Source organism: Aethalodelphis obliquidens, unplaced genomic scaffold (genome assembly GCF_003676395.1).
Source record: "Aethalodelphis obliquidens isolate GAN/ISIS:26980383/991018 unplaced genomic scaffold, ASM367639v1 scaffold27, whole genome shotgun sequence".
In the NCBI taxonomy this organism is placed as follows: domain Eukaryota; kingdom Metazoa; phylum Chordata; class Mammalia; order Artiodactyla; family Delphinidae; genus Aethalodelphis; species Aethalodelphis obliquidens.
Genome location: NW_020837971.1, coordinates 18604154 through 18631798, shown reverse-complemented (window position 1 = coordinate 18631798; position 27645 = coordinate 18604154). Strand labels below are relative to the sequence as shown.

Genomic DNA, 27645 nt, shown 5'->3' with positions numbered 1-27645 from the left:
TTCTCCCCAACCTTCTCTTTTCCATGAGAGCTTAGTCTTGCCAGCCTTGGTCTTGCCAACCACACACCTTTCGAGAAGGTGCTTCTCACAGTTGGTAAGAGATTCATGTAATAAATGATACAAATTGAACAAAAATGGGGCTTCCAGCCCCTCCTCAAGTTGGTAGCTATGCATGGACCGTGGCTCTTACGCAGTGCCTGCGAAGCCTGCTGGGACACGTCAGTACAATCTTCCTAATGGGAATATTTGCCGAAAGCCCGAAGAAAGGTACAGATGCTTCGAGCCAGCAATTTAAGTCTAAGGTTTTATTCTGAGGAAATAAATGTGGATGAACATTAAAAATGGTCACAAGCTCGCTCAGCACAGCATTGTCCATAATAGGGAAAAATTAGCAACAATTTTTGCAAAAAAAGCAAGTTGGAGAACTACATTAATACCGAAAAGTGAAACAAAACATATATGTGGTAAAATTAGGAAGAAAAGCAGGCGGTGGTAAACGTAAAATGCAGGCGGTGGTAGGCGGCGCAGTGGAGCAGCTGCGCGGGGCGCCTCCGTCCTGTGTCCTGAGCGTGTTCACGTGAGTACATCTGCCCTGCAGCATCCGCGGTTATGCCAGCAAACTGAGAGGCGTCACAAGAAAGCCTGGTTTTCCACGGCAGCCACCGTCCTGGGGGTTTGTAGGCGATCTCGGCCCGCACAGTCATCCGGGACTAGGCGTCCACGGCCCGGGGGGTCCGGGCTGGCGCGGGAGGGAGCGCCTCGGGGCCCGGCGGGAGTTCAGGGCGACTCGGGTCCCCTGCGTCCTCACCCACCACCGGCCCGGCCCCTCGCCGCTCGCTCCCGAGCATCCGGCAGGCATCCACCATACGCCTTAGGCAAAAGTTACGCTCATTATTCTGGGTGTGTAGAATACTTTGCTGTTTAAAAATGAAAAATAAAATGGAGCGACCCCAAAATTAGATCGGAGTGTGTGGGTTAAATCACCTGCGGCGCAGCCGTGTGGTGGGGCGCTGTTTAATCGTTGCAGGGAAGAAGCAGGAGACTATTTAAATGCCAGGGAAAATGCTAGCGGAAAGCGGGCTACGAAGGATCCCGCGGTGCACCTGTGTCGTCAGAGCGAGGGACCTAGAAAGCGACGGAAACACGCCCAGCTGCAGTCTCGGGATACTGGGGTCGCAGGTGATTTCTGTTTACCTTTTGCTTTGTGCTTTCCTGTACGGTCTTCATTTTAGATTAAAAATAAAGGCATGGGTTTGGTTTTGAGTAAAAAAATATCAGCAGGGACTTTGCCACGAAGGGCTAAGCAGGGTCCCCTCCTGGAACCTCCCCGGGGCCGCCCCACCCGCTTCACGCAGGTGCCGCGCCCCAACCTGGGGCGGGGCGGGGCGGGGCTGGGGCGCGGCCCGGGGCCCAGTCTCCGGTCCCCTCTCTGGGCGGGCGATCTGGGCGCAGAAGCCGCGGTCCCCGGTACCGGGCTCATCGCGGGGTGTCGCGTGCGTCGCTGGCTGTCCAACTCGCACCACACCCTGGGCGCCTCCGTAGCCCCACTTTCCAGATGAGGAAACGGGGACACCAGGACGTCCCGTGCCCCCAGTCGTCAGGGCGACTCCGAGGCAGGGCGTCCGGAACGCCCGTCCATGTGCGCGTATGGTCCCTCGCGCGGCTCCACCGCGAGTTTTAAGCCAGGGCCCTCACCACAACACAGGGCGACGAGGACGGCACGGTGAGAGCAAGCGCAGAAGGTGGGCAGAGGGGGCCGGTCTCCAAGGTCAGCGCGCCCAGAGCGTCCTCCCCAGGCTCTGGGGGACTCGGCTGGCCGGGCACCGGCCTGAGCTAGGCGCGGACGTGCCTTCCCAGGTCTCCCCAGAACCGAACTACACGTGCCGGGCACTGGGGCCTTTGGGTACTTGAGGACGAGACAAACGGACCTTCCCCGCTCCGCCGCCTGGAGGGAGGGACCAGGCTTCGCATCTCAGGGCAGCGCAGAGAAGGGGCGTGGAGAGCGGGACTGCCTGCCCGGGGACCTGGAGACAGGAGGCCTCCCGCCCACCAGACTCTGCCCTCGGTGGATCCTGTCACCTTCTTTCTGCCCCCCTCACCCCTCCACCCATCCAACTCCTGTACCTGCATCCTAGGGCCCAGTCCTAGACTCAGGTGAGAAAGGTCCTAGCTGCCTGTGAGTACAACCTTGTCACCTCTGAGGGGAGAAACTCATTCAAGGGCACGAGTGGTTAGCAGGTTTTGGGGGATGAGGGCTCTGGCGAGAGGACACGACTTCTGCAATCCGTATCCGCATCTCTTCTGCACCCACACGGGGGCACGCTGCTAACTTCCTCCTGACCATCACAGGCATGACGAAGCCAACTACTGCCTTTCCCTCCCTACCCTTTCTTGACAGCAACTCACCTTCTATTTCAGAAATTACAATTTCTGATCTTGCACTTTTTTGCCTTGATAACTATTATGGACTTTTTGGAGTTCCGTGAAATTTGGGAGGGACAGACAAGAGTGAGTACTGTTTGCCGTCTCCAGTCATGACCTTTGATGTGTAAACGACCTGCTCCCGTTTCACTGGGGGAAGCTGAGGACCAGCGGGGTGTCCAGGGAGGCGTCTAACTCAGCTCTGCGTTCCCCACCAGCAGGCAGGCTGGCCTCTTCTACCTTGTTTCCTGTCCTGTTTTAATATAGTAAATTGTAAGACACTTCTTGATAAACATTATCTCAGTTGGTGATTCATCTAAAATACAGCCTAACTGTAGCAGCTGTGGATCTGTGAGAGAAATACAGTTTCTGACCAAATAGAGTTGGATTCTTTCTTTTCTTTATTAAATTTATTTATTTATTTTTGGCTGCATTGGGTCTTCCTTGTTGTGCGCGGGCTTTCTCTAGTTGCGGCGAGCGGGGGCTACTCTTCTTTGTGGTGCGCGGGCTTCTCATTGCAGTGGCTTCTCTTTGTTGTGAAGCATGGGCTCTAGGTGCACAGGCTTCAGTAGTTGCAGCACGTGGGCTCAGTAGTTGTGGCACACGGGCTTAGTAGCTCCGCAGCATGTGGGATCTTCCCGGACCAGGGCTCGAACCCGTGTACCCTGCGTTGGCAGGCGGATTCTTAACCACTGAGCCACCAGGGAAGCCCTAGAGTTGGATTTTAAAATCAAGGCTCCCCTACCTATGCAAAGCACACTCAGGCCCCCAGATAATTAATATCAGTATTAGCTGTGAGTCCATATAATTAATGCTTCTGTCTTCCTATTCCGATAATTTTTTCCTTAGCTAGATATTTTAAATGTGTTGGTAAAACAAAAGTTCCTTATCTTCTTGGACAGCATCTAATTTCCAGTTCTCCTGAGACTGGGTGCATTCCTCACGCGCTCCACCCCACCCAGCCGAACTGAGAGCCCACTGTGCATCCTTCTTCAGAAACTTCGTCGCTCCCCTCTTTCCCACTCCCCAGCAAAAAAGTCAAAGCACACACCCAAATTTATTTTTATTTTGCATACATAGGAAACACGACCCTATCAAAAGAACAGAAAAGAGAAATAAGCCGAGTGTTACAAGAGGAAAAGCACGCACGGATCTGCTCCCAGCTCCTCCTGGCCACACCTGCTACGGAACTCTGTGGAACTTCACACACCAGGAGCTGGACCGGCTCCAGGCAGTGGGCACTGTCCACCGACAGCACGGGGGGAAACAGAATGGGCAGGAAATGTCACTGCGAGTGGAATTTCCACACACAGTGTCAGTGCCCACAGTAGCGGGTTCTCACCCCGGTTCAAGGGAAAACAAAATTTATCTCACACAAACATGAATATAAAACTGTTGAGTGCTACATAAATCACTGTCTCAAGATCATTTGCTATCAAAAAGATAAACAAAATTTCGTCACGGACGTTTGGGTGGCTACTCAGCTGTGCCCAGGCCAACGCCAGGGGCAGCTCTCGGCGCGCTTCCTCCTCAGAACAGTAAAGGGAGAAACTGGGCCTGAAGATGCAGAACGAATGACCTGGAGGAAGAGGACCTTCTGGACCCATGTAGTTGTCCTGGGTTGTAAACAGCAAATGTTGCGCTTTGTTGTCTCGTTAGAATCAAGGACTTGAGTGCGGGGAGGTACTGACGTTGGGCCCAGGAGTTCGGAGGTCACACTCGGTGGTCAAAGACACCGGCAGCAGCATCCGTGTTCACAGACTGTTTCCAAGGGGTTCATCTGGCTCCAGGAGTGTCCTGTGGGATTCCCGGGGAGGCTCCCAGGTTCCCCACCCTTAGAAAAGGTAAGTCACTGTGGCCCCATCCTGATTCCTCACTCCTACACCACAGACGTGTCCCAGTAGAGCAGGGACACGGCAACTAGGGCTAGGGAATGAAAACCCTCAGTATCTACTCGGTGAGATGTCCTGACGCTCAGGTTCAATGAGTGACAACTCCTCAAGAGGCTCTGTTGAGTTCATTTCAAAAATAAGCACTCTGGGCTTCCCTGGTGGCGCAGCGGTTGAGAGTCCGCCTGCCGATGCAGGGGACGGGGGCTCGTGCCCCGGTCCGGGAAGATCCCACATGCCGCGTAGTGGCTGGGCCCGTGAGCCGTGGCCGCTGAACCTGCGTGTCCGGAGCCTGTGCTCCGCAACGGGAGAGGCCGCAACAGTGAGAGGCCCGCGTACCGCAAAAAAAAAAAAAAAAAAAAAAAAAAGCACTTCACCCCACCACTACATATACAGGGATCTACATGTCTCGGCTACGCGGCTTTGCCCTTCCTGTACGTGACCTGTCAGGGCTCACTCTGGGTTTAAATACGCGATCGTGGGCAGTACTCGCTACGCAGAGGAACAGGACCCCGGCCCCCTGACAACCCCAGGACTACCTGTGATCCCAGGGCCAGAGAGGTTTCTGAGCCAGGCTTTGCGTTTCCAACCAGATCTTCTTTATTCTAATTTTGATGAACTCATCATCAGTGAAATCTGTTCAGCCCTTTCTGAAGAGATCGCTCTGCAGTCCTGGGGTCTTGCGTTCCCGTCTCTTTCTTAGCAAGCTCCTCCTGTTCGGAGCCCGGCGTACACCTGCTGAGGCCAACCAGCCAGGGCCCAGGCCTGCCCAACCCAGGCTCGAGCCACTGACTGCGCCCTGCTGGGACACCTCTCTCCAGAGGCTGACGTGGCTTCCCAGCCGGATGTGCCTGTCTGCTTTGAAAGCGTCCATCACAACGCACCGTCAGAGCTACCTCAGGGGAGGGCGCAGAGCTGCCTGGCCGTGATCCCAGGCCAGAGAGCTGCCGATGTCCAGGAAAGACTCCGAGTCTGACCTCAGGACAGGACTCCACGCCACCTTCCACAGGACACACTGAAAAGGGCTCGAACACTTTTTTCCCCAAGTCAGACCAAGAGCTCATCAAACACAATGTCCGGTTGGAGGCAGGGGGCAATTTCCCATGAATTTAAATAACGTTCCTTAGTGACTTTCAGGTAACTATAGACAGCGGCTTGGCCTGACTCTGGATCCCCATCTCCTTGAGGTGCAAGCCGTGCCCAGGGCTCTCCCCGCCCTGGCTGTGCAGAGGGCAGCTCTGGTCTTCAGGAAGGGGATGGAGAAGCGAGGGCTCCGAGGCTGCGCTGCCCACGCCTGTTTCTCTGAGAGCCTTTGGAAGAGGAAGACTGACGGGCAAGGGGCTCACACAGCTGGCCCTGTGGTGCCTCATTTCAGACGGGCCACCTGCCGTGTGGGGGGCCTTCCGGGCGCCCTGGGCCCCTCCTCGCGTTCGCGCGTACTCACCTGCACGCGCCCTGCCTCACCTTCTGCCGGGGTCTCTCCCCTGAGGGTCTGGGTGCGCCACCCTTGGGGGTCAACCCTCGGGACTGTCCACTCGGCCAGAGCACAGATGACATTGGAAACAGAAGCAACAGAGGAGACACGGGGTGAATTCAAATACTGGTCCTCCAAGGAAAGCTTGAAAGGAAGCTGTGCTTGCTTTGAAGATATCGGAAAGGAATTTGCCCTTAGTGGCTCAGAAGACCATTCCTGGAGGTGAACAGTGATGGGGCGCCAGGGAGGGCGGGTGACAGCCTCCCCCGGCCTCCCCGGCCAGTTGCACAGGCAGGTGCCAGGCCGCTCCCGGCTACTTGGCCTTCACCACCTGTTCATATGGGGGCGGTGGCGTGTTGCAGTAGGAAGGGGGCGGTGGGTAGGCCATGCTTCCCTGGGGTGAGTTGGGTTGGACCTGGAAAGCCATCGCCACAGGGTTCCCAGCAGGATTCACCCCTGGTCCTCCAGGGTCGGTGTAAAACGGCAGCCCCAGCTGCTGGGCTCCTGAAAGACAGGTAAGCAGATGTGAGCACAGCAGAAAAAACCCACAGCCCATCACAGCCAGGGCCCAGACACAGCAGGGCACCCGGGATCAGGTGACGAGCAAAGGGGACATGCCAGCCCCGGCCTCCCGGAGCTTCTCCTCTACTGGATGCAGACAGCCAGAAAGCACCACAACCCAAGAGGGTGTCTAAGTGACGGAGGGACATTAGCGGGATCAGGTGCGGCAGGGACCAAGACCTCGGGGAGGTGCACCAAGAAATTACCAACGGAGAGGGCCGAGTGTCCCTTACAGCCTAAACAGCCTGGGCGTGGAAAGGTGAGTCAACTCAGAGAGAACCGACAAGAGGACCCTGTGTTCCCGAATCTCGGCCAGAACCATCACCGGCGCCTCCACGCACTTTCTGAGAACAGTTTGCTGAAGTATCAGCTCCACTCCCACCTGCTGGATTAACGTTTAATCAGGGCAGAGTACCTGTCATCCAGGTGAACCCATTTCCCAGATAAGGCGACGACCTACGGGGTGGATGCCAGCGGGGTGGGCTGACATGTCTGTGGACTCTCTCCCTGCCCTGGATGCTGCAGGAGAAGGATGCTCTTGTCTCAGGGAGAGGCTGTAGGATGCAGGCTGAGCCCTGCTGCGGGCCAGGGTGCAGGGCACGGGGGTCCAGAGAGCATAGACGGTGACAAGAGGAAATACACTGGTCACCCTGCCCCAAATCTAGCCCTAACTCTCTCTCTCTCTTTTTTTTTTTTTTTTGCGGTATGCGGGCCTCTCACTGCTGTGGCTTCTCCCGTTGCGGAGCACAGGCTCCGGACGCGTCGTAGGCTCAGCGGCCATGGCTCACGGGCCCAGCCGCTCCGCGGCACGTGGGATCTTCCCGGACCGGGGCACGAACCCGCGTCCCCTGCATCGGCAGGCGGACTCTCAACCACTGCGCCACTGGGGAGGCCCCCTAACTCTCATGTTAACAGTAGAAATACCTGAGCTGCTGCTTTGGAGCCTATTCCTTAAATCTGCTTTTTCTGATCGTGTTGACAACATGACAGGATACTGACTAAACAATTAAAGAATCAAGAAGAGAAACTGTGGGCTCCGGGTTTTATGTGGGCTGGGTGAAATCAGGTGTATCTGAGTTAGGCCTCATTCAACCCAGGAGACACTCGGGCACCAGAGAGGTCATCTCTGCGTGTGTATCGTGTAGGGTCTTTTTTTGTGCAAATCTTCCTCTGCCACAGTTTAACTGAATAAAGGTCAGGTTCCCGGAAAGATGCCCACCGAGGTGTGCAGGAGGTCTTGGAAATCTACAAGTGTGCTGAAGGAGAGAGTACAGGACAGAAACACCTGGCCAGAGAGGCACTCGAGGGTGTCGGGAGGACGCCGTCAGCCACAGGTGGCACCTTCATCAGCTCCTGCCTCGTCTCACACCTGTGTGGCCCAACAGACGGCACCTGCTTCTCCTGGTGCATCTTGCCTGCTGCCAGGAGACGGGCTCGTTTACAAGACATGTTTGTATACAAGCCCGTGACCAGCCAGGACCGTGCGCTTCTCAGGGGCAGAGATTATACTTTATTTATCTCTGAATCCCTTTATATTTTATACAAATAAAAAGTTAAAGATGAATAAAAAGAGGCTAGTGTAATAGTCCGGGAAAGACACAATGGAAGCCTCTGAATATGAGAGAAGAAATGGGGACAAGAGAACGAGAGAGGGGCCCAGGAGGTGTAACCAAGGACCCGGGACCAGCTCAGTGTGGAGTGTGTCGGGAGGAGGAGAGGCCTGCCTCGGAAAGGCCCGGCTCCTGGTGTTGATAAGGGGCCCACCAGGCGAGAGAGGGGACAGAGGAAAAGGGCAGGGCCCGCGGGAGCCCAGGCAGCTCTGGGGGCCTTCTTTGTGGAAGTGGCAGCACAGACGTGGCCTTGGCCGAAACCTCCCAGGAGGAGTGTGTAGAAGGGCCAGAGGACGGCTGGGGAGAGCAGCGCAGACAAGGCCAGCAGTCAGACGAGGAGAAACACAGGAGGCGTAGGCGGCAGCAAAGAATGAAAGGAGAATGCGAGGAAAGAGTGAAGCAGTGAGGCGGGAGCTGTGTCACCGGGCGGGGTTCAGGAGGGGACAGGGCAGCACCGCGCCTTCTCAGCCCACAGGACATTCGGGATTTCTGGCCAGCGGTTTCAGCACCATGGCTGGCACAGAAGCCCAGCTGCCGGGGCAAACAGCTGCTCCAGGGTAAGGGGTGAAGACCAGAGGGGAGGGGTGGTGGCTAAAGGGATGCATGACAAGGGCAGACGTGTTTTTTTTTTTTTTTAAATTCTTTAAAAAACTGCTTTAAGGGAATTCCCTGGTGGCGTAGTGGTTAAGAATCCGCCTGCCAATGCAGGAGACACGGGTTCAATCCCTGGTCCAGGAGGATCCCACATGCTGCACAGCAACTAAGGCCGTGCACCACAACTACTGAGCCTGCCCTCTAGAGCCCGCGAGCCACAACAACTGAGCCTGCGTGCCACAACTACTGAAGCGCACGTGCCTAGAGCCTGTGCTCCACAACAAGAGAAGCCACCACAATGAGAAGCCCGTGCATTGCAACGAAGAGTAGCCCCGGCTCACTGCAACTAGAGAAAGCCTGCACGCAGCAACAAAGACCCAACGCAGCCAAAACAAAACAAACAGAAAAAAACTGCTTTAAATTAAGGTACAGTTGATTTACAAGATTATATTAGTTTCAGGTGTACAACACAGTGATTCTAAATTTTTATAGATTATACTCCATTTAAAGTTATTACAAAATAATGGCTATATTTCCCTGGGCTGTACAATATATCCTTGTTTATTATTTTAGACATAGCAGTTTGTACCTCTTAACCTCCTACCCCTATCTTGCCCCTCCATCCTTCCCTCTCCCTACTGGTAACCACTAGTTTGCTCCCTATGTCTGTGAGTCTGCTTCTGTGTTGTTATATTCATTCGTTGTATTTTTTTAGATCCCACATGTAAGTGATAACAGACAGTATCTGTCTTTCTCTGTCTGACTTACTTCACTTAGCATAATACCCTCCAGGTCCATCCACATTGTTATACATGGCAAAAATTTATTCTTTTTTATGGCTGAGTAGTAGTCCATTGTGTGTGTGTGTGTGTGTGTGTGTGTGTGTGTGTGTGTGTGTGTGTGTAATGCAGTATATATATATCCACACACACATATACACCAGGTCTTCTTATCCGTTCATCTGTTGATGGACACTTAGTTTACTTCCGTATTTTGGCTACTGTACATAGAGCTGCTAAGAATACTGGGTGGCATGTACTTTTCAAATCAGTGTTTTCATTTTCTTTGGACGTTTTATCCAGGAGTAGAACTGCAGGATCATTTTATTTCTATTAGTTCTATTTTTAGTTTTTTGAGGAACCTCCATGCTGTTTTCCATAGTGGCTGCACCAACTTATATTCCCACCAGCAGTGCACAGGGTTCCCTTTTCTCCACATCCTCGCTAACTTGTTGATGTTAGCCATTCTGACAGTGATATCTCGGTGTGACTCTGATTTGCATTTCCCTGGTGATCAGTGATGCTGAGCGTCCTTTCACGTGCCTATTGGCCATCTGGATATCTTCTCTGGAAATATGTCTATTCAGGTCTTCTGCCCATTTTTTAATCAGGTTGTTTGGTTTTTTTGTTGTTGAGTTGCATGAGTTCTTTATATATTTTGGATATTAACCCCTTATATATGATTTGCAAATATTTTCTCCCATTCAGAAGGTTCCCTTTTTGTTTTGACGATGGTTTCCTTCCCTGTTAAAAGCTTTTTAGTTTGATGTAGTCCCATTTGTTTATTTTTGCTTTTGTTTCCTTTGCCTTAGGAGACAGATCCAAAAACAATATTGCTAGGACTTATGTCAAAGAGTGTTCTGCTTTATGTTGTCTCCTAGGAGTTTTATGTTTCAGGGCTTACGTTTAGGTCTTTAATCCATTTTGAGTTTATTTTTGTATGTGGTATGAGAAAATATTCTAATTTCATTCTTTTACATGTAGCTGTCTAGTTTTCCCAGCACCACTTACTGAAGAGACTGTGTTTTCCCCACTGTATATTCTTACGGCAGAAGTATTTTTAAGGATGGGAAATGCTTGAGTGCGTTTATAGAGGTAGGGGCAGAAATACAGGAAAGAGAGAGGATTTCTACAGAGAATATAAGCTCAATGATGGCAGGGACCTTATAAGCCTGGTTCAACATTTGAACCCCACTGTCTAGCAAAGAGCCTGGTACACAGGAGGGCACCCAACACGTCCTGTCAATTGGGCAGAGAGAAGCAGCACACAGGGACCCACAGTTCCGTGCGTGGGAAGAAGGACCCGGCGTTCACACAGGCAGCCTCTGTACTGCGTGCCACTGCGGGTCGGTGATTTGAGCAGACACATTCCCAAGTCCTCAAAGAAGAGATGCTCACAGACAGTAGCAAAATGGTGACAAAGAGCGGCACAGCCAACTGGCATGGGATTCAAAGTAGCCGGGACTGTAAGGGTACAGAAATGATGGCCAGGAGACAAGGGGACACCTGCACCATCTCCCTAACTTAGCGGGGGCGGAATGTGGGAGAAGAGAACTTGCCCTTCAATTCTGAAGGCTTACGGTAGATGGTTTAGTTAGAGAAAGAAAAGACAGAGCGTCTGTGAAGAAGCTGGAGTTAGAGGAAGACTGTTTCTCCAGGAGATAGAGAGGAAAGGACCAGGAGAAGTGGGCAAAACGGCTGCAGCCACACCGCTGCCCCCGCTGTTCCCTCACCTGCATTGCATCTCTACCCTATGCGGAGGGCGCGGTGGGGACAGCAAGGGTATCGGCCTTGCATCCACTTTCCTGAAGACACGGAGGCTCAGCGAGACAAAACGTGCCAAGGTCACACAGCTGCCACATGGAGGCGCTGGAATTTGCACCCAGTAGTGTACTGGCAAGCCCAGGCTCTCGCCACTGCGGCGTGTGTCTCACAACGGGGTGAGGAAATGGGGGAAGAAGTTCCGGCTAAAGAGGGACGGGCAAAACCAGAGAAGGCTGGTGACGTGAGGGACCGACATTCTGGGCGCCATCCGAGGACTAAGGGCTTGGCTGGGGGCTGTCACGGCCCAGGCTCCCCGGGCTCCACCACCCGCCCCGGGCTGCGCTCTTAAGCCGGCCACAGCCTCCTTCTCCGGAGACTTGAAGTTATTCCACCCCTTGCAGCCATCGTCTCTTCCTCCTTGAGAGTCTCTGTGCGATTTGAGAGGGAGCCCTAGATTCAGCAGAGATGCGTCGACTGACAAGCGCCCCAACCGAGCAGACACACTGTTTAATTCCGTTTCCCAAGATTTTTGTATTTCCGATCATTAAACACGATCCAATATAATTTCACTTTGGTTACACTAGTTCTACAAGTTATACTAGCTTTACAAAACAAATTAGGTAATTTCCATAACTTTCTATACTTGTAGTAATTCATAAGCATTGACATGAACTGTTTCTTAAAAGTTTCAAAGATACCATGTGAACTTGGAGCCATTCGGAGAGCTAACTCTTTGAAAACATCCTCAAACTCTTGCTTGCTTTGTGGAACACTGAAATTTTCAATATTCTAATGAATCTTTGGTAATGTGCACTTTCCTATCTTACCAGAATTTTCCATTTCAGGAGTACTTCTTTGTGATTTTTAATCTCTGGATGTGTAATGTTTCAATTTATGATTTTACTTCTTCTTTATCCAGCTTTACTAATTAGATTTATTAGGGATGGGATTGGCAATGTCATTTACTTTATTTAAAATTTACTTTATTGAAGGACAGTTGATTTACAACGTTGTGTTAATTTCTGCTGTACAGCAAAGTGACATATATATATATATATATATATTCTTTTTTATATTCTTTTCCATTATGGTTTATTACAGGATATTGAATATAGTTCCCTGTGCTATACAGCAGGATCTTGTTGTTTATCCATTCTATACATAATAGTTTGCATCTGGAAATCCCAAACGCCCACTCCATCCCTCTCCCACCCCTTTCCCCCTTGGAAACCACAAGTCTGTTCTTTATGGCTGTGAGCCTGTTTCTGTTTTGTAGAGAAGTTCACTTGTGTCATATTTTAGAGTCTACATGTAAGTGATATCATATGGTATTTGTCTTTCTCTTTCTGACTTACTTCACTTAATATGATAAGTCCATCCATGTTGCTGCAAATGGCATCATTTCATTCTTTTTATGGCTGAGTAATATTCCTTTGTGTATATATACCACATCTTCCTTAGCCATTTATCTGTCGATGGACATTAGGTTGCTTCCATGTCTTGCCTATTGCAAATACTGCTGCTGTGAACATAGGGGTGCATGTATCTTTTCCAATTAAAGTTTTTTCTGGACCTATATTAGCAATATCATTTACTTTTATTGCCTTTCACCAAGCACTAACTTTTAGATCTGCAAATCGATTTTTCTTTTTCCTGTAATTAATTTTTATTTTTTATTAGGTACTTCTTACTGCTTTCTGTGAGTTTATTAATTTCTGAACCTCTTTCAAGGAGAGGTCAGCTAATTCACTTTCTTATTTTAAACTTGTAACAAAGAATAAGGCTATGAATTTACCTTTAAATGTCAGTTCACTTACATTGCATATGTTTTTGTATTAATTTTTCATTGATACGTCATTCACTGAGCCTGCGCGTCTGGAGCCTGTGCTCCGCAACGGGAGAGGCCACAACAGTGAGAGGCCCATGTACCGCAAAAAAAAAAAAAAAAAAAAAAGGAAGAAAAGAGGCCGCTGTGTGCAGGCAGCTCCGCTCCCGGGCCCCAGCCCAGGCCTGACGCTGTGGGCCAAGCACACGCGGCATCTTGCGTCTGTGGCCACACAGGCCACTAAAAATCCATGTCATGAAGACAGAAGGAAAAGGAAATTCATTAGTCTTTTACCCATGTCTCTGATCTACTGTCTGCTTCTTGAAAAAAAAAAAATCAAAGGACTGACAACTCAGACTAAGCCAGATAAAATCTAGGTTTGGCCTCCCATTTTAACTGAAAATTTTCACTTTGCCCTATGCTGGAGCATAGATTTGAAGCTATTCAAATCTTTCCAAAAATGAAAGAATAAAAATCCACTTATGCATGAAAAGTGGTACTAACCCTGAGAGAAAGTTTAAGCTACAGCAACCTCAGAACTGTTGTGGAAAACACATATTCAGATTTTTAGCAACGTTTTAAAAAATAATAAAAGAAAACCCGGCGGAGTGTTTGGTGGAATAAAACTAAAACACAGACCAGCAAATGCCCGTCTCTGCATCTCTGTGTCTAAAGGGCTGATGAGAGACAGCTCTTCCCACGCTCAATCCCCCAACTTCTTTCTTTTCTCTTTGAGGTGTGATTGACATACAAAAAGGTGAACATATGTAACGTCTACAACTTGATGAGTTTAGAAATACATATACACCGTGAAGCCGTCACCACAGTATATGCCATAAACCTGTCCATCACCTCCAAGCATTTCCTGCTGCCCTCTGAATTTGTGATGACACAACATAAGACCTCCACTCAGCAAAGGCGTGAGTATACGACACAGCGTTACTAACTATAGGTCCCACGCTGTACAGCAGATCTTAGGACTTATCTTACAGAACCGGAACTCTGTAAACACTGGAACAGAACTCTAGATGTCCGACTGTCTCCCTGTGGCGTGTGATGAATAGAGGGAGCCCGCCCACACTCTGGAGGTGGGAAGCCTGACGGGGCAGGTGGCACGCAGGGAGCCACACAGCCACTGGCCCACCACACGGGCCCAAAGACAGGAGCTCGAGGAGCAGTGCCTCCCCAGCCCTGCAGAGTCCCTGGCGCCCCCTGCCCCCAAAGGGAAGGGAAACATCTCACATGTAATTTCAAAACAAGGAACGGGCTCGTGTCCCGAGGGAAACTTGAATTCACCCACCACAGTATGTCTGAGGTTTAGGTAGTTAAAGCAGCGTTTTATAAGAATCAGGAAACCACGAATTCTTTTTGACCCTGGGGCACCACTCTGGGTAATGTTCCCTAAATAGGCCAAATGTAACTTGTGCAGACATGTCTATAGCAGCACAACTAATAAGTACTCACAATACTCATAAACGCACAGCAAACGCTTATTGAATGAACGAATGAAAAGCAAAACAAAAGAAAACAAATGATCAGCAAGGACAGACTATCTAAGCAAATCACCATTTAGTAACACGATTAATATTTAGTCCAGAAGCATTAAGAATATCATGGACAGTACAGTTTCTACATAAAAATTTACACATGAAATAATTTTTAGGAAAAAAGAGCAAATAATGTGCTGTATAAACATGCATAAAAGATGCACCAATAATTAGGTAAGAATAAGAGGTGACAGACATACAACACAGCAGACATGGCACTTATTATCAGCACAAATGCACAGTAAGGTTGATCATCAGAACTTAAATGAATAAACATGGCCTGAATTTTTTCTTCCAGCATATTCCGTGGCAGAGAACATGCTTACAGAGAACATGTAAACTGAAAGGAGGAGAGACAAGGACAGAGGGCTTGGCTGACCTGGAGTGGGGTTCGGGGGCTGCCTGGTGTAGGACACGTTGAACGCCGGCTCCTCGATCAGCGGCGGGGGGTACATGCGCCTCCGGATGAAGAAGCCGGCTCCACAGCAGAAGAGCACGCCCATCATCAGGAGGAACCTGGGCGAGAGCACAGGGTGAGGCCCCAGGCAGAGGCCCGGGCAGATGGCAGGGCTCCCTGGCTGGTCCTCCCCGACCACCTTCCCCCGGGACGGGCCCGGTGGAGCGCACCAGGGAGACAGCTGGCTTACAGAGCTCTGGGTGCCCCTGGATGGAGGCCACTCGTGCTGAGAAGCTCTCGAAGTGAGCTTTCTGCTTCAAAAGCTCCAAATGGCTGTTGGCTTCAAAGGGCTGGTGCAATTACCTTCCTGACCTCAACTCGATATTTTAGTCAAAACGGGAGATGCCTTTTCAATCCAGTTTGAACACTACTGCTGGTCTTCGCTGTCTATTTCCCCCATTTTTCTTTACTGTCAAAGCAAGAAGAGTAAGCACGTGATCCTTTCTAGCAGTTTTCTCTCCATTATTATATGAACATCCATAAAAAAAATTTTTTAAGTGCCCTTCCTAGAGCACTTCTTAATTAGAGAGAAGCTATAGGAATAGAGAATACACTCACAATCAATAAACAGTCTGTTTTTAAATCTCTAGGTTCTAAGTATGGCTGAACCTTCTACCATGACCCTACAGTCTAATGGACACAGAGCGGACAGCTAAGGATGGGACCTTTGTCCAAATCATCTAAGAATTCTCAGATGTATCACTGGCATTCAATAAATAATGAATGACTCTTCCCACCTCACATTTGCACTATACCTGTTTTTCTAGAAACAGGGGGAGTCATTCTGAGAAGGGCCGAGTTGTCTGTTCCACACAGACATAACTGAGAAACTTGCCCATCTCTAAACTGATATGACGATGGGACTCACAGAACCTTCCAGAACCTCACTCAACACGCACACACACTCTTGTGAAGGATGCACACACAGCAGAGCTGGCCATGTCATGGTCTAAAGGCACCTGTCCACACACAAATGAAATTTAAGAAAAGAGGAGACAATAAAGCCTTCAAGAATAATTAACATAATGTTAAGGGTTAGATTAAGTCCATTAGTCAGTCAGCAAGCGTTTACCGGACAACCCTGGAGCGCTGAACACGAACAAAGATCAGGGGCACCAGACAGGAAATGATTCAGGAAAAGGACTGAAATTGTGGCTTTCTGATCTCTCATCTAATTCAGTATTCATTCAACAAAAATTCTGTTAAACACCTGCCATGCTCCCAGCACCAGTCTGCGCATTCCAGGGCGTAAGACAGGTGGGGTATCCCCCTCACTGAACTTGAGTTCTCATAGAGGAGGGGGACAGTAAACAACAAATTAACAAAAGTGTTTATTTACAGCTCTGATAGCGCTAAGAAAAGCAAGGATACAGCATAGGTTCGGGGTGGGAGTGGCGGGTAAAACATACATAACACACAATTGTGTTCATCGTTTCAAGGGTACCGTTCAACGCAACAAGAGGGTTAACAAGGGCATCTGTCAGAGTGAGGAAGCTTCTTTTCCTTCAGAGCGACATCTGAGCTGAGTCTGAATGATGGAAAGAAAGAGACAAATTGAAGGGAAGGGAAGGAGCTTGCTTTCTGGGTGGAAAGAACAGCACAGGTGCTCCCACAGGAAAAGCTGGGTGGGTGAGAGACCCGGAGAGGACAGCCGTGAGCTGCAGATGGGGAGGAGGTCAGAGGGGCGCAGTCTTGGGGAGCTAGAGGAATCCAAGGTGTGCAAAACAAGGCCCTCTCCGAAGTCAGATGCAGGAAGCCCAAGGGGACAGCTTCATCTGGACTCCATGATAATCTTACGTTCAACCCCGGGTCCAACTCTAAACACCTGGGCAGAAAGGTAAGGCACAGGGAGGCTAAATGCACGTGAGGGTTTCCCTTCTCAGTAACACTACTGCTCGCTCCCAAGGGACCAGGCTCTCTGGATCAGAAATGCAGAAGCCATACGAGATCTCAGTCTCTTCCATGAGACAAGCCAAAATGTCGGTTACACCGTCAAATGGAATACATATTTCTTCCTAGACACATAAAGGTGATACACACCTCACACCGTGGGCTGCTGGCGAGCACACAGGTGCAAGCTGATAAGAACAAAGTCACGTGGCAGGAGACCAACTCCCGGCTTGGGGGGCAATCATCAGACTCAGTCCTTACGGAAGCAGCAGTGTGAGAGAAAGTAACAAGGGTGCAGGGGAATGAGCTTCTGGTAGCAGCGAGAGGAAGCAGGGTGGCCGTGAGGGAAGGCGTGCCACGGTAAGAAAGCAGCTCTTGGAAGTGCTGTGAGTTACAGGACGATTGTTTCCTAGACATTCTCTTCCACTGCTGAGCGGGTCCGGGGAGCTTCCCTGGGATCAAGAGAGGAAGTATGTGCCTTTTCTGTCATCAAAAGTAATCCGGTTTCTTCAATTCAATTTGTTTTTCCAGTCCCTTCCTGCCTCCCCGCCGCAGCACATGGAACAGCAGTTCTCAGCTCCCGATGCAGGCCCCAGGCAGCAGCAGAGCCCCTGCAGATCCAGGGCCGACCTGCCCCAGCCCCCAGCCCCGCGGCAGCCCTGGCAGCAGGGCTGCACTCACCTGCCAGGCTGCACTCTGTTGCAGTGCGCTCTCCAACTCTACACCTTTTCTGATCCTGGGGATTTCATTTGACTATCCTGGTTAAAGATTACTTAAGATTTTAGAGCTGGCAGGGACTTCTGAAAGCATCCTCCTCCAAAACCTCTTGTGTTATGGTAAGGAGCCCAAATTCCTCCAGAGTCAAGTGGGACCAGCTTGGAGAGCCGCCCTCCTTCCGCGCGATGCCCAGCTCCATCCTGCCAACCTCCTGCCCGCCCTGCAAACCTGCCCCCACACCAGCTCCCCATCACCCCCTCACCAGGGGCATGCCTACGTCCCTGCCCGTGCAACGTGCTGGGCCCTTCGCAGGGAAGGCCCTCCCTGAGTGCAGTGTGCTGGGCCCTTCGCAGGGAAGGCCCTCCCTGAGTGCAGTGTGCTGGGCCCTTCCAGGGAAGGCCCTCTCTGAGTGCAGTGTGCTGGGCCCTTCGCAGGGAAGGCCCTCTCTGAGTGCAGTGTGCTGGGCCCTTCGCAGGGACGGCCCTCTCTGAGGCCCGGTCAGAAGCTGTGCAGCTCTCCCCAGCATCTGTGGCATCAGAGGCTGCACGCTTCGTTTCCAGAACACTGGTTTAAAACTCTCCATGTGTCTAGACATCTGTCTGTTTCAGGAGCCCGGCTGCCGTGGGGCCTTCCCCATACCAGACACATAACTGAGAGAAGGAACCCATGGAGCGGAAACCCTGTGTCCTCTGACTTCAGCTGGGGCACCTCAGGCTTGCATCTCAAGGTGCTCTCTGGCTGTATCCCCAGTTTAGAAGCTGCTATCTGGTATCAGAATCTCAACTCAAAGAACTCAACCGAACCTTCTGGTATCTGGCACCCCGACCTTGGAGACCTGCCCTCCTTCCATGGCTCTCATGAGATGCCTCTGTGTAGGGACTGACCCTGGTGCCCTGACCCTGAGGTGCCCTGACCCTGACAAGTGACGCCGAGGCTCACTGGCTCGCCGAGGTGCCCTGACCCTGACAAGTGACGCCGGCCGACAGCTCAGAAGCACCGACTACCAGCTCAGGGAACGAACGCTTCCAGGGAAGGTCGACAGAAGCTGCTCTAGCAGCCAGGCCCTCAGAGCTCTCCTGGACTTTCCATTTTTCCTTCTTTCTAATCACGTGATGTCTAAACTTCGACACGTTTTCTCATTTTTTAGGAGCATTTCCACAATCTCATCATCATTCGCCTGGTGTTTCAGGCCAACCTGAAGCACGGCTGATCCCTTTCGGGACCCTCGACCACAAGGCCCCGGGGAGGCAAGTTCTGAGGGGGCGCATGTGTAAAGCCAGGCAGAGCTCTGAAGTGCCCCCTCCCCCGGCCCTCCTCACCCCAGCTTTGGTACCAGTCCCTTCCACCTTGATAGGTACACAGAGGTGTTAACATGTGGAAAATCTCAGGGTAAAAAAGTTCTCCTTCTACTATAGAGTTTGAGGCACTAGCAACTAGGAGGTGGGGAGGAGCCAACACCAGCGTGGCACTGTTCAGGGCCCGACGTGACAGGTGAGTCCAGCCCCCAAATGGCCAAAGGCCCATCAAGGAGGTGGTGATGGTGAGAACGAAAAGAGGGTCTCCTATTAAAGAAAACGTGGCAGGTGGAGTACCCACTTCCTGCTGACTTCCCTAATCAAACATTAGGAACAGCCGTCAGGAGGCAAAGGCAAAAATCTCACCAGAAATCCAAGTGTCTGCCGCCACATGCTCAGGAAAGGCCTTAAAGTCTTTAGACATCAGGAATGTCAGAATCTGAAACCCATGAAGAAGCTTAAACCTTAAAGCTGGGTCCTAATCCCTCACGGGGTTTGCCTCGAAGACTGTACCTCTGCAGTGGTGCAGAGGAGAGCGCGGCAGGCACAGGAAATGCCCTTTTGGTTTTAGGCAAATCCTTTCCCACACATACTCTGCCATCTCTGTCATCTGAAGCCTATCTCTTATCTACAGAGTCAAATGAATCTTCAGACAAACCTCCAAACAGGCATCCTCTGAGGGTGGCCACTCACGGGAGGTTCCTCTCCTTAGTGGGAACTCTGCATCCTATCCTTTCAGGACTCTGTCAGCTTTACTCCCTCATTCTCTCCCAAGGTCCAATCTTACAGACTCCAGACAGCTCTTCCAACTTCCCCCAGTAGAGCTGGAAGATGGGCAAGGATGCGGGCTGTCTGTCTGGAACGTCAGGACTCAGCTGACACAATGCGAATATGGAAGATTTCCAGGCAGTGGAAACTTTATAACGAGATGGGCTGATTCTCTGATTAACACAACTGGCCTCAGCTCCATTTCAGAAATCGGTGGAGGAGCCGCTGAAGGACCAGGCTTCTGTACAGTCCAGCTTCCAAAAGAGTAAGTCTTCTTTCCGAACCACAAGTCTGTGGAAATGGGGACGAGCTTTCTCCAAACTCCGTGAGCAGAAGTGCTTAACATGAAGCCAGCCCCAACGTACCTGCTTTCTTGAGGCCACCCAGAGACCACGTCCTCAGGGGGAGGTGACGTCACCTTGGCTGTGACAAACTGACCGGGCAGAGCCCTGGGGGAGGGCAGGGGGAGCAGCTGAGACCAGGAAGAGTCGTGACCTACCAAAAATACCAGAGCCTCTGGATGGAGAGGGCCCGCACGCAGCACCTGGAACCACAGCAGTCCTCGTAGGGGCGGCATCTGCGGGAAAGAGGACACAGGCCGTCAGCATCCTGCAGAAGAAGGGCCAGACCAGTCGGGAGGTCCAGGCAGACTTCAGTGCAAAGGACAGAACTGCCACCACTGCATTTTAGGAAACTAGCGGAGCTGTGGTAGTCCAAACGGGTGGCCCAAACGGAAGGCGCTGAGAGGGACAGTGTCATGCAAAGCACCTGTCTGCTACATATCCTGTGGGCAGAATCACAGTGGTTTCCTTCTGGGGAGGCCCTGTAACTGGATGACCAAACATCTGCATGAAACCAGAGGGGAGCGTCAGAGCGCTGTAGACCCTGTTCAGCGCTGACCCCCGTCAGAAGATGGGAATCTGTACCGACAAGGCCAGCGAGGTCAAGGGAAGAGGTTACGAAGTCAGACAAGTCAGGTGGTTTAGTCCTGGTCTTGCCACTTAACAGCTGTAGGACTTCTAGCAAGTTATTCAACCGCTGTGAGCCTCAGTTTCCCCATAAGCAAAAGGGGTGGGTGGGCAGGAGCTCCTTACAGCGCTGTTTTAAGTCTGAAGGCCAGCATCCTCGTGTGAAGTGCTGACAAGGGCCAGGGCTGCTCACACCTGTCCTGCCCCCGCGATGCTGACACTCACAGCGCTCAGCACCCTCCCTCCCCGAGAAGATCCCTGAGAAAGGCCCTCGCCCTCCGAGGGCAGGTCCAGAGCAGGTCAGGGTCCAGGCTCCAAGCGGTTATTTTGGCCTCCTTCAATATTCCCACTCTTCTCCAGCCCCGCCTTCTTTATGAAAAGAGAGGAGCTGTGAAAACGTCTGCACTTTGGTTTTCACAGAGACACTTTCACTAAAGCAATTTCAATCCAAGTGGCAGTGGACTGGGTGTGTGTAAGGGTGGGCAAGGCTGTTTCTCAATCACATTAAATGATCACAGAATTGTGATCTAGGTTCCTGGCAATTTTTTCCTTTAAAAACAAAAAAGTAGTTGGGAGAAATGCACAATTTGATCCAAGACCTTGGACACTGAATTTGTAGGTAATTCCAGTACAAATTGACTTGTTTTATGTAGAAAAATATGTAGAAAATAGCTCCCTATAAAACATTAGTTAAGGGCTTCCCTGGTGGCACAGTGGTTGAGAGTCCGCCTGCTGATGCAGGGGACGTGGGTTCGTGCCCCGGTCCAGGAAGATCCCACGTGCCACGGAGCGGCTGGGCCCGTGAGCCATGGCCGCTGAGCCTGCGCGTCCGGAGCCTGTGCTCCGCAATGCGAGAGGCCACGACAGTGAGACGCCCGCGTACCGCAAAAAAAAAAAAAAAAAAAAAAATGAGGAAGGAAGGAAAGGAGGGAGGGAGAGGGAGAAAGAAGGAAAGGAAAAGGAAAAGAAAAGAGATGGAAGGCTTCTCTGGTGGCGCAGTGGTTAAGAATCTGTCTGCCAATTCAGGGGACACAGGTTCGAGCCCTGGTCCAGAAAGATCCCACATGCCGTGGAGCAACTAAGCCCACGCGCCACAACTACTGAACCTGCGCTCTAGAGCCCGCGCGCCTGGAGCCCGTGCTCCGCAACAGGAGAAGCCACGCACCGCAACGAAGAGCAGCCCCCGCTCGCCACAACTAGAGAGAGCCCGTGCACAGCAACGAAGACCCAATGCAGCCGAAAATAAATAAATTAAATAAATAAAAATTTCAAAAACCTTTTAAAAAGAAAGAGCTGGATGCGATACCCCTCTCCCTACAACCTGAGAATGTGACTGCTACAGCATGCCTTCCGTATTTTCATTCAAATCAATTATAAAATAGTGATGATGGAGCCAATGGTCAATTCCATTAAAGACCTTCCTTCCATGATGGTATTTTACTAATCGTACTTTTATAGGTACAGCTATTACACCAGCCACAAATCTACCTAACTGGCCTGTTTGTTTAGACCAGACTTTCTATCTTATCAGCTGAAATACGGAGTGAGTTGCTATTAAATATCTTCATGAAACTCGGGCACACTGTCAAGTCACAGATCTCCCCGTCTCACGGTCCCATCGAAAAAATGAGCCCAACCTCACAGGACATTAACAGGCAAACCCAAATTAGTTCCAAATGATCACCAAAGGCCCCTTTAATAATCTCTTTTAGATGATTCTCCTGAAGCCTTCATGTAGGTTCCCCACCGCTCTGCGCTGCGTGATGAGCCCACCCTTCATCTTTCACACGTGCGCTGTTAAAATCTCACCCCAGTAGGCGGCTTGTTTCCTTAATATACTGACATCCTGGGAATTCCCACCTCTTCCCTCCTTAAACTAGGTCTCTGTGATCTTCGTGACATTTCGGGTTTCCCACTAATTCCCCGAAGCACTCTTCCCGTTCAGATGGATATTGATGTGTCACAGCCATCTCTTTCCCAATATTGAGTCTATCATCCTAAAATATACTACTCGTCACCAATTCTACCTTCCTATAACAAGCTTTTAAAATATTATTTAATGTTTCAATATTTATTTATTTTTAGCCTTATTATGGCCTGACATGGAGACCATCTCTCCAGCTTTTCCTTAAGGGCCCAAACCTGCCATGGGAAAGTTCTCCATTTGAACGAAGTAGCAGAACCCTCCACCTGTGGGTGTATAACAGGAAAGGAGGCAGCCCAGGAGGAACCTCTGCAGCTTCAGGTGGTCACTCTGTGACGAGCACTCTGGAAAGCAGTGGTTCTCGACCCTGGCTCACATCAATTACTGGGCAGCTTTAAGACACGCCTCTGCCTGTGGGTTGGTAATCGCTCCTCAGGTGAGTCTAGGACACAGCCGGGACGGAGAACCACCCGTTTGTCGGTGTTTCCTCTCGGGGCACCCGGCAGGAACATAGCAGGGGAGGAGACGCTGTGTTGGCTTTCCTGATCGGTTTTTTTAAAAAACAGTTCTACTGATGTATAATCGATATACAAAGAACTGTACATATTTAATAGGTACAATTTGTTGAGTTTGGACACACACAAACCCGTGACACCATCATCACACAAGAGGTAATAGACATATTCTCATAAGTTTCAATATTGAATATCTGTGAGAAAAAGTCATTTCTAAAGAACTTTCGGGCTTCCCTGGTGGTGCAGTGGTTAAGAATCCGCCTGCCAGTGCAGGGGACATGGGTTCGAGCCCTGGTCCGGGAAGATCCCACATGCCACGGAGCAACTAAGCCCATATGCCACAACTACCGAGCCTGCACTCTAGAGCCCGTGAGCCACAACTACTGAGCCCACGTGCCACAACTACTGAAGCCCATGCGCCTAGAGCCCATGCTCCACAAGAGAAGCCACTGCAATGAGAAGCCCACGCACCACAACGAAGAGTAGCCCCCACTCACCGCAACTAGAGAAAGCCGGCGCGCAGCCACAAAGACCCAACACAGCCAAAAATAAATATATTAAATAAATAAAATTTTTTAAAAAAAAGAACTTTCATCTCTCCAATCACAGGTTTTAGACCTTATACGTGTCTGGCTGTCAAGTCAAAAACTTCACAGATCTGAGGATGAATTGACGGTTCTTTCTGTCAATCTCAGCTGACAATTCATATGTCAGAATATTTTCCTTCCAGTCTGACTTGATTTCCCTGACAGGCGGGGATGTGCCCGTCTGTGGAAACAGATGGTTAGAGTTTGATGACCTTTTAACACTCCATGGCAAAGTCACACATCTATGGGCTCTAAAGAGGGGACCACAGTGGCTCTGATGAGACCCGATCTTGAGCCTTTGGGGGTTGGGAGGACAGGTGCCCTGGGAGTCATTCCTCCAGAGACACATCTTTTACCAGAAAACATCTCAAACTGGAATAAACCAAAATTGCTTGTACTTAGGGTGGCTTATGGGATTTACACAGGGAAATTCCACTCTACTTCTTCCACGGAGGAAGTATTATAAGTGCTTATTATAAGCCCTAAAATTAACAGACCGAATGGGTTAGAAAGTGCTCATTTCCTTGCCATTTTAACCCTTGAACAGCTGCTGCCTCCACGCCCAGCTGCCCCCAGAGCTGAGTGAGCGGACGAGGAAAGATGGCCTAGACGCCTTCCCATGACTGCTGACCTTGGCTGGCTCCAGATTTTGAAACTCTGCCCTTGTGTTTCTGGGGTAGAGGTTTCTCCTCTTCCTCCTTTCAGTAAACTGCTGATCATTTAATATCAGTTCTATTCAACTCTAACCTGGAAAACAAGAAACTTATCCTTCTATAGCTTGGGTTGATTAACCCTCAGGTTAAAAAATAAATGCTGGTCAGTGAGGTAATACTGAACGTGAAAAACAGAAGTCCTCCTGTGATCTTATAGAATTGAAACCTGATACTAGGTTGCATTTCACTGAAATAACACAAGTAAGGCAAATATAAATGGCATGGTGAGTGTGGCCATGAGCTCTGGAAAGCAGACAGACTCCAGTCCCCACTAGCTCAAAAGTCTAGAAACCTGGATTCAGGCTGACACCCGGCTGACTTTCTCAGCTTGAATTTTACTTGAGTTGGTTTCACTTTCCTTACCTGCTCAGAACTCTCAAATCTACATTCTGTCTGTGGACCCTCCGGAGCTGCAGAAGCAAAGCCCCACTGCCCTGCAAGAACTTCAACTCACCGCCCCCCTCTCCCCCTTCTGCGAAACCCCTCGCTGAACCCGTTCTCTGCACCCTCTCTCACTGTCTGCCAAGCAGAGATCACTCTTCAGCCCCACACTGATGCTTCTGAGATACGCTGGAGCCCACCGACTGGTCTCTCAGCCCATCTTCACTGAAAGAGACCCTCCACACTGTGCCCTTACTACCCAGCAACCTCCTTAGCTCCAGCCTCCACCTCCCAGCCCAGTGCTGTGCCAGCAGCCTTCTGAGAGGCCAAGCTGGTGCTCTTGCCTTGCTTTGTGCAGAAGGAAGTCTCAGCTCCTCAGAAGGACATTCAAGGCCCCTCCCCCTCCTTATTCATCTCAGCCCCTGCCGTAGGCAGGGCAGCCTACACTCCAGCCTTGTGCTGCCCCAAATACACTCTCACTAGAGCCTCTGAAACTGCTCGTCAGCCGTCAAAGATCAGCTCTGTGAGGTCTTTCTCAGCACCATCCCCTCGTCCTCCCCGCCAGGCCAGGATCCTCCCTTTGCTGGGTCTCCAGCTCTGACCACGTACAATATTTGTTCACCATTAAAGGCATCTATAGATCCGCCACCAGACCATGAGCTCAAGAGCAATCCTATCTCATTCCTCTATGTATAGCCCAGGTGCCTACCATGGTTCCCGGCACATCATATGTGTCTGCCTTCAGCGGAAGTGATGTCGCAGCAGAAAGAGACTCCCTGGGATGAGACAACACATAACTAACAAGAACCCAGAGTACAAAGCGTCCTCTGATTATGGTGTTACACCCAGTGGTGCTGAGGATGGTCGAAAGCAGCCGCTCTCACACCCTGATGGCCGATTATATCATGACAACGTTTGGGAGACTAACAGCATTTATTAAAATATGAAACAAGCATAACCTCTGCTTCAGCAATTCTATTTCTGCAAATCCATTTCACGACAAAATAAGTTCTAGTACATGTAGGAAGATGTTTAGTGAGTACGGGGGCATATCAGAATCCTTTCTCCAAACTCCGGGGACCAGATATGTGGAGACTGAGAACTGTCTGGATTCATGAATTATAAGATATGTAACCACGTGCTACATAACATTACCAGCAGAAATCTGCACTGAAATACACAAAACGTCTGTTAAAGTTCTCAAACAAGAAGGCTGTTAGCCTGAGGGGGCTCTGACAGTTGTGTTGCCTTTGGAAGCAAACTGAAACCTAAGGCGGAGTGGATTCCCGTGAATGCCTCAAGTTGGGAAGGAAACCAATGACCAACCGCCAACAGGACTTTCCCAGACTAGGCAATCTCTTAAACTGTAGCCAATCAAATCACTTCCTTGTTTGATTCTCTATGAACACCTCGCCCCTGGCTTCTGGCGGTGGAATGCTTATCACTGCCCAATGTGAATTGATGTTTCCTCAGATAAACTCCTGAAACTTTAATATGCCTCAGTAGCACATCCTACTAAATGGAATTCTAAAAAGAATTTTAAAAGCCTCGTGTTGTCCAAATCCATTCCTGCTACCAAGTATTAAAAAATTTGTTTATGATCACTGTCTCAAATTCTGGAATAACAGGTAAGGATATGCAGACCTTCAGTAGCAAAAACAAAACAAAAGTGGCACTACCTGAATGTACAATGATTATAATGGAATGTGTAAATGAACTATGGTACCTCCCCAGGGAACACTCTGTCATTAAGAAAAACAATGAGGTTGCCTTGTATATTGATTTAGAAGAAGATTTATAATCTATAGTTAAGGGAAAAAAATCCAGTTACAGAATATATAGAGAAACATGACATTTTAGAGGCTGCCTTAGTCTGTTCCGGCTGCTATAACAAAATACCACCGGCTAACAAACAGCATAAATTGACTTCTCACAGCTCTGGGGGCTGGGAGGTCCAAGATCAAGCTGATGGTGGTGTTTTGGTGAGGGCCCCCTGCCGGTTCACAGCCTGTGTCCTCACATGGTAGATGGCGCAAGGGAGCCCTCTGGAGGCACTTTTACAAGAGCATGAATCCCATTTACAAAGGCTCCACCCTCAGGACCTCAGCTCCTCCCAAAGTCCTTACTTCCTAATACTATCACCTTTGGGGGTTAGGACTCCACATGGGAATTTGGGGGGGGACACAAATATTCAGACCACAACAGGAGTCTAGCGATCCGAAAGGGGGATGACGGTGAAACCTTTCTCCCTGTTCTAAGGACACGAAAATGCCCCCAACTTACGCCAGCAGTCTTCAATGAGAAGCCCAACAACAAGGAGTGAGGGAGGAGAAAAATTCTTCTCTAGAGTATCTGTCCCCAGACCAGACACCTCCCCCTCCCCAGGCTGCTTCCAAAGGCTGTGCTCAGCTGCTTCACCAGCTGAAGCCCCCCCCTCCCCTGCCCCACCCTGCACACACCTCAGGCTCCCCAAGCTGCTGGGGAGCTGGGCACAGAGGGTGCAGGGCACCGGACCCAGGTCACAACACAGCCTGCTACTGCTCGGGGGGACCTTGTGTCGCAGGGCCCCTGAACTGACCTTGGCACCAACCTCCTAGCTGGGTGCGGGCTCTGCAAAGCCTGAATCTGGGATCTTGATCTGACACCTGCAAACACTTCACCCATTCACACCATTAATTATTCACAGCTGAGGAATGAACCCAGAAAGAAAGACACGATAAACCAGGGTAATGGGAGTACTTTGAAAGAAGCTTCAACACTGCAATGGGAAACTTGGGCACAGGGCCTGAGAATGGCCTGGTGGAAACCGATAGCCAGAGGAGGGCAGTGCTGGAAGGAACGGCCCTTCCTAGAGCTGCAGGAGGTGGGCCTGAGGCCTGCCTCTGTGTCTCTACTCCCAGGGTTGGTACACGCTCACTCCCTCCCCCGTAGCGGTGGTGTGCACGTAACAGGTACTCAACAAAGCA

The 27645-nt window shown here is 50.4% G+C and overlaps 1 protein-coding gene and 1 long non-coding RNA gene across 2 annotated transcripts in view; one reads left to right on the top strand and one right to left on the bottom strand.

Annotated features, from left to right (window-relative positions):
* Positions 1–662: 662 nt before the first annotated feature.
* On the top strand, positions 663–14876 carry LOC113629569 (uncharacterized). Its single transcript, XR_003436609.1, has 3 exons — positions 663–1179; positions 13654–13837; positions 14763–14876. It is a non-coding gene; the product is annotated as an uncharacterized LOC113629569 (long non-coding RNA).
* VOPP1 (VOPP1 WW domain binding protein) overlaps positions 4571–27645 on the bottom strand; it is a 90532-nt gene continuing 67457 nt past the window's right edge. The window contains exons 3-5 of the mRNA XM_027124104.1: positions 20091–20168; positions 14844–14980; positions 4571–6288 (exon numbers count right to left, since the gene is read on the bottom strand). Of these exons, the coding sequence (XP_026979905.1) occupies positions 6098–6288; positions 14844–14980; positions 20091–20168 (406 nt within the window). The 3' untranslated portion in view covers positions 4571–6097. The remainder of the gene's footprint in view (positions 6289–14843; positions 14981–20090; positions 20169–27645) is intronic.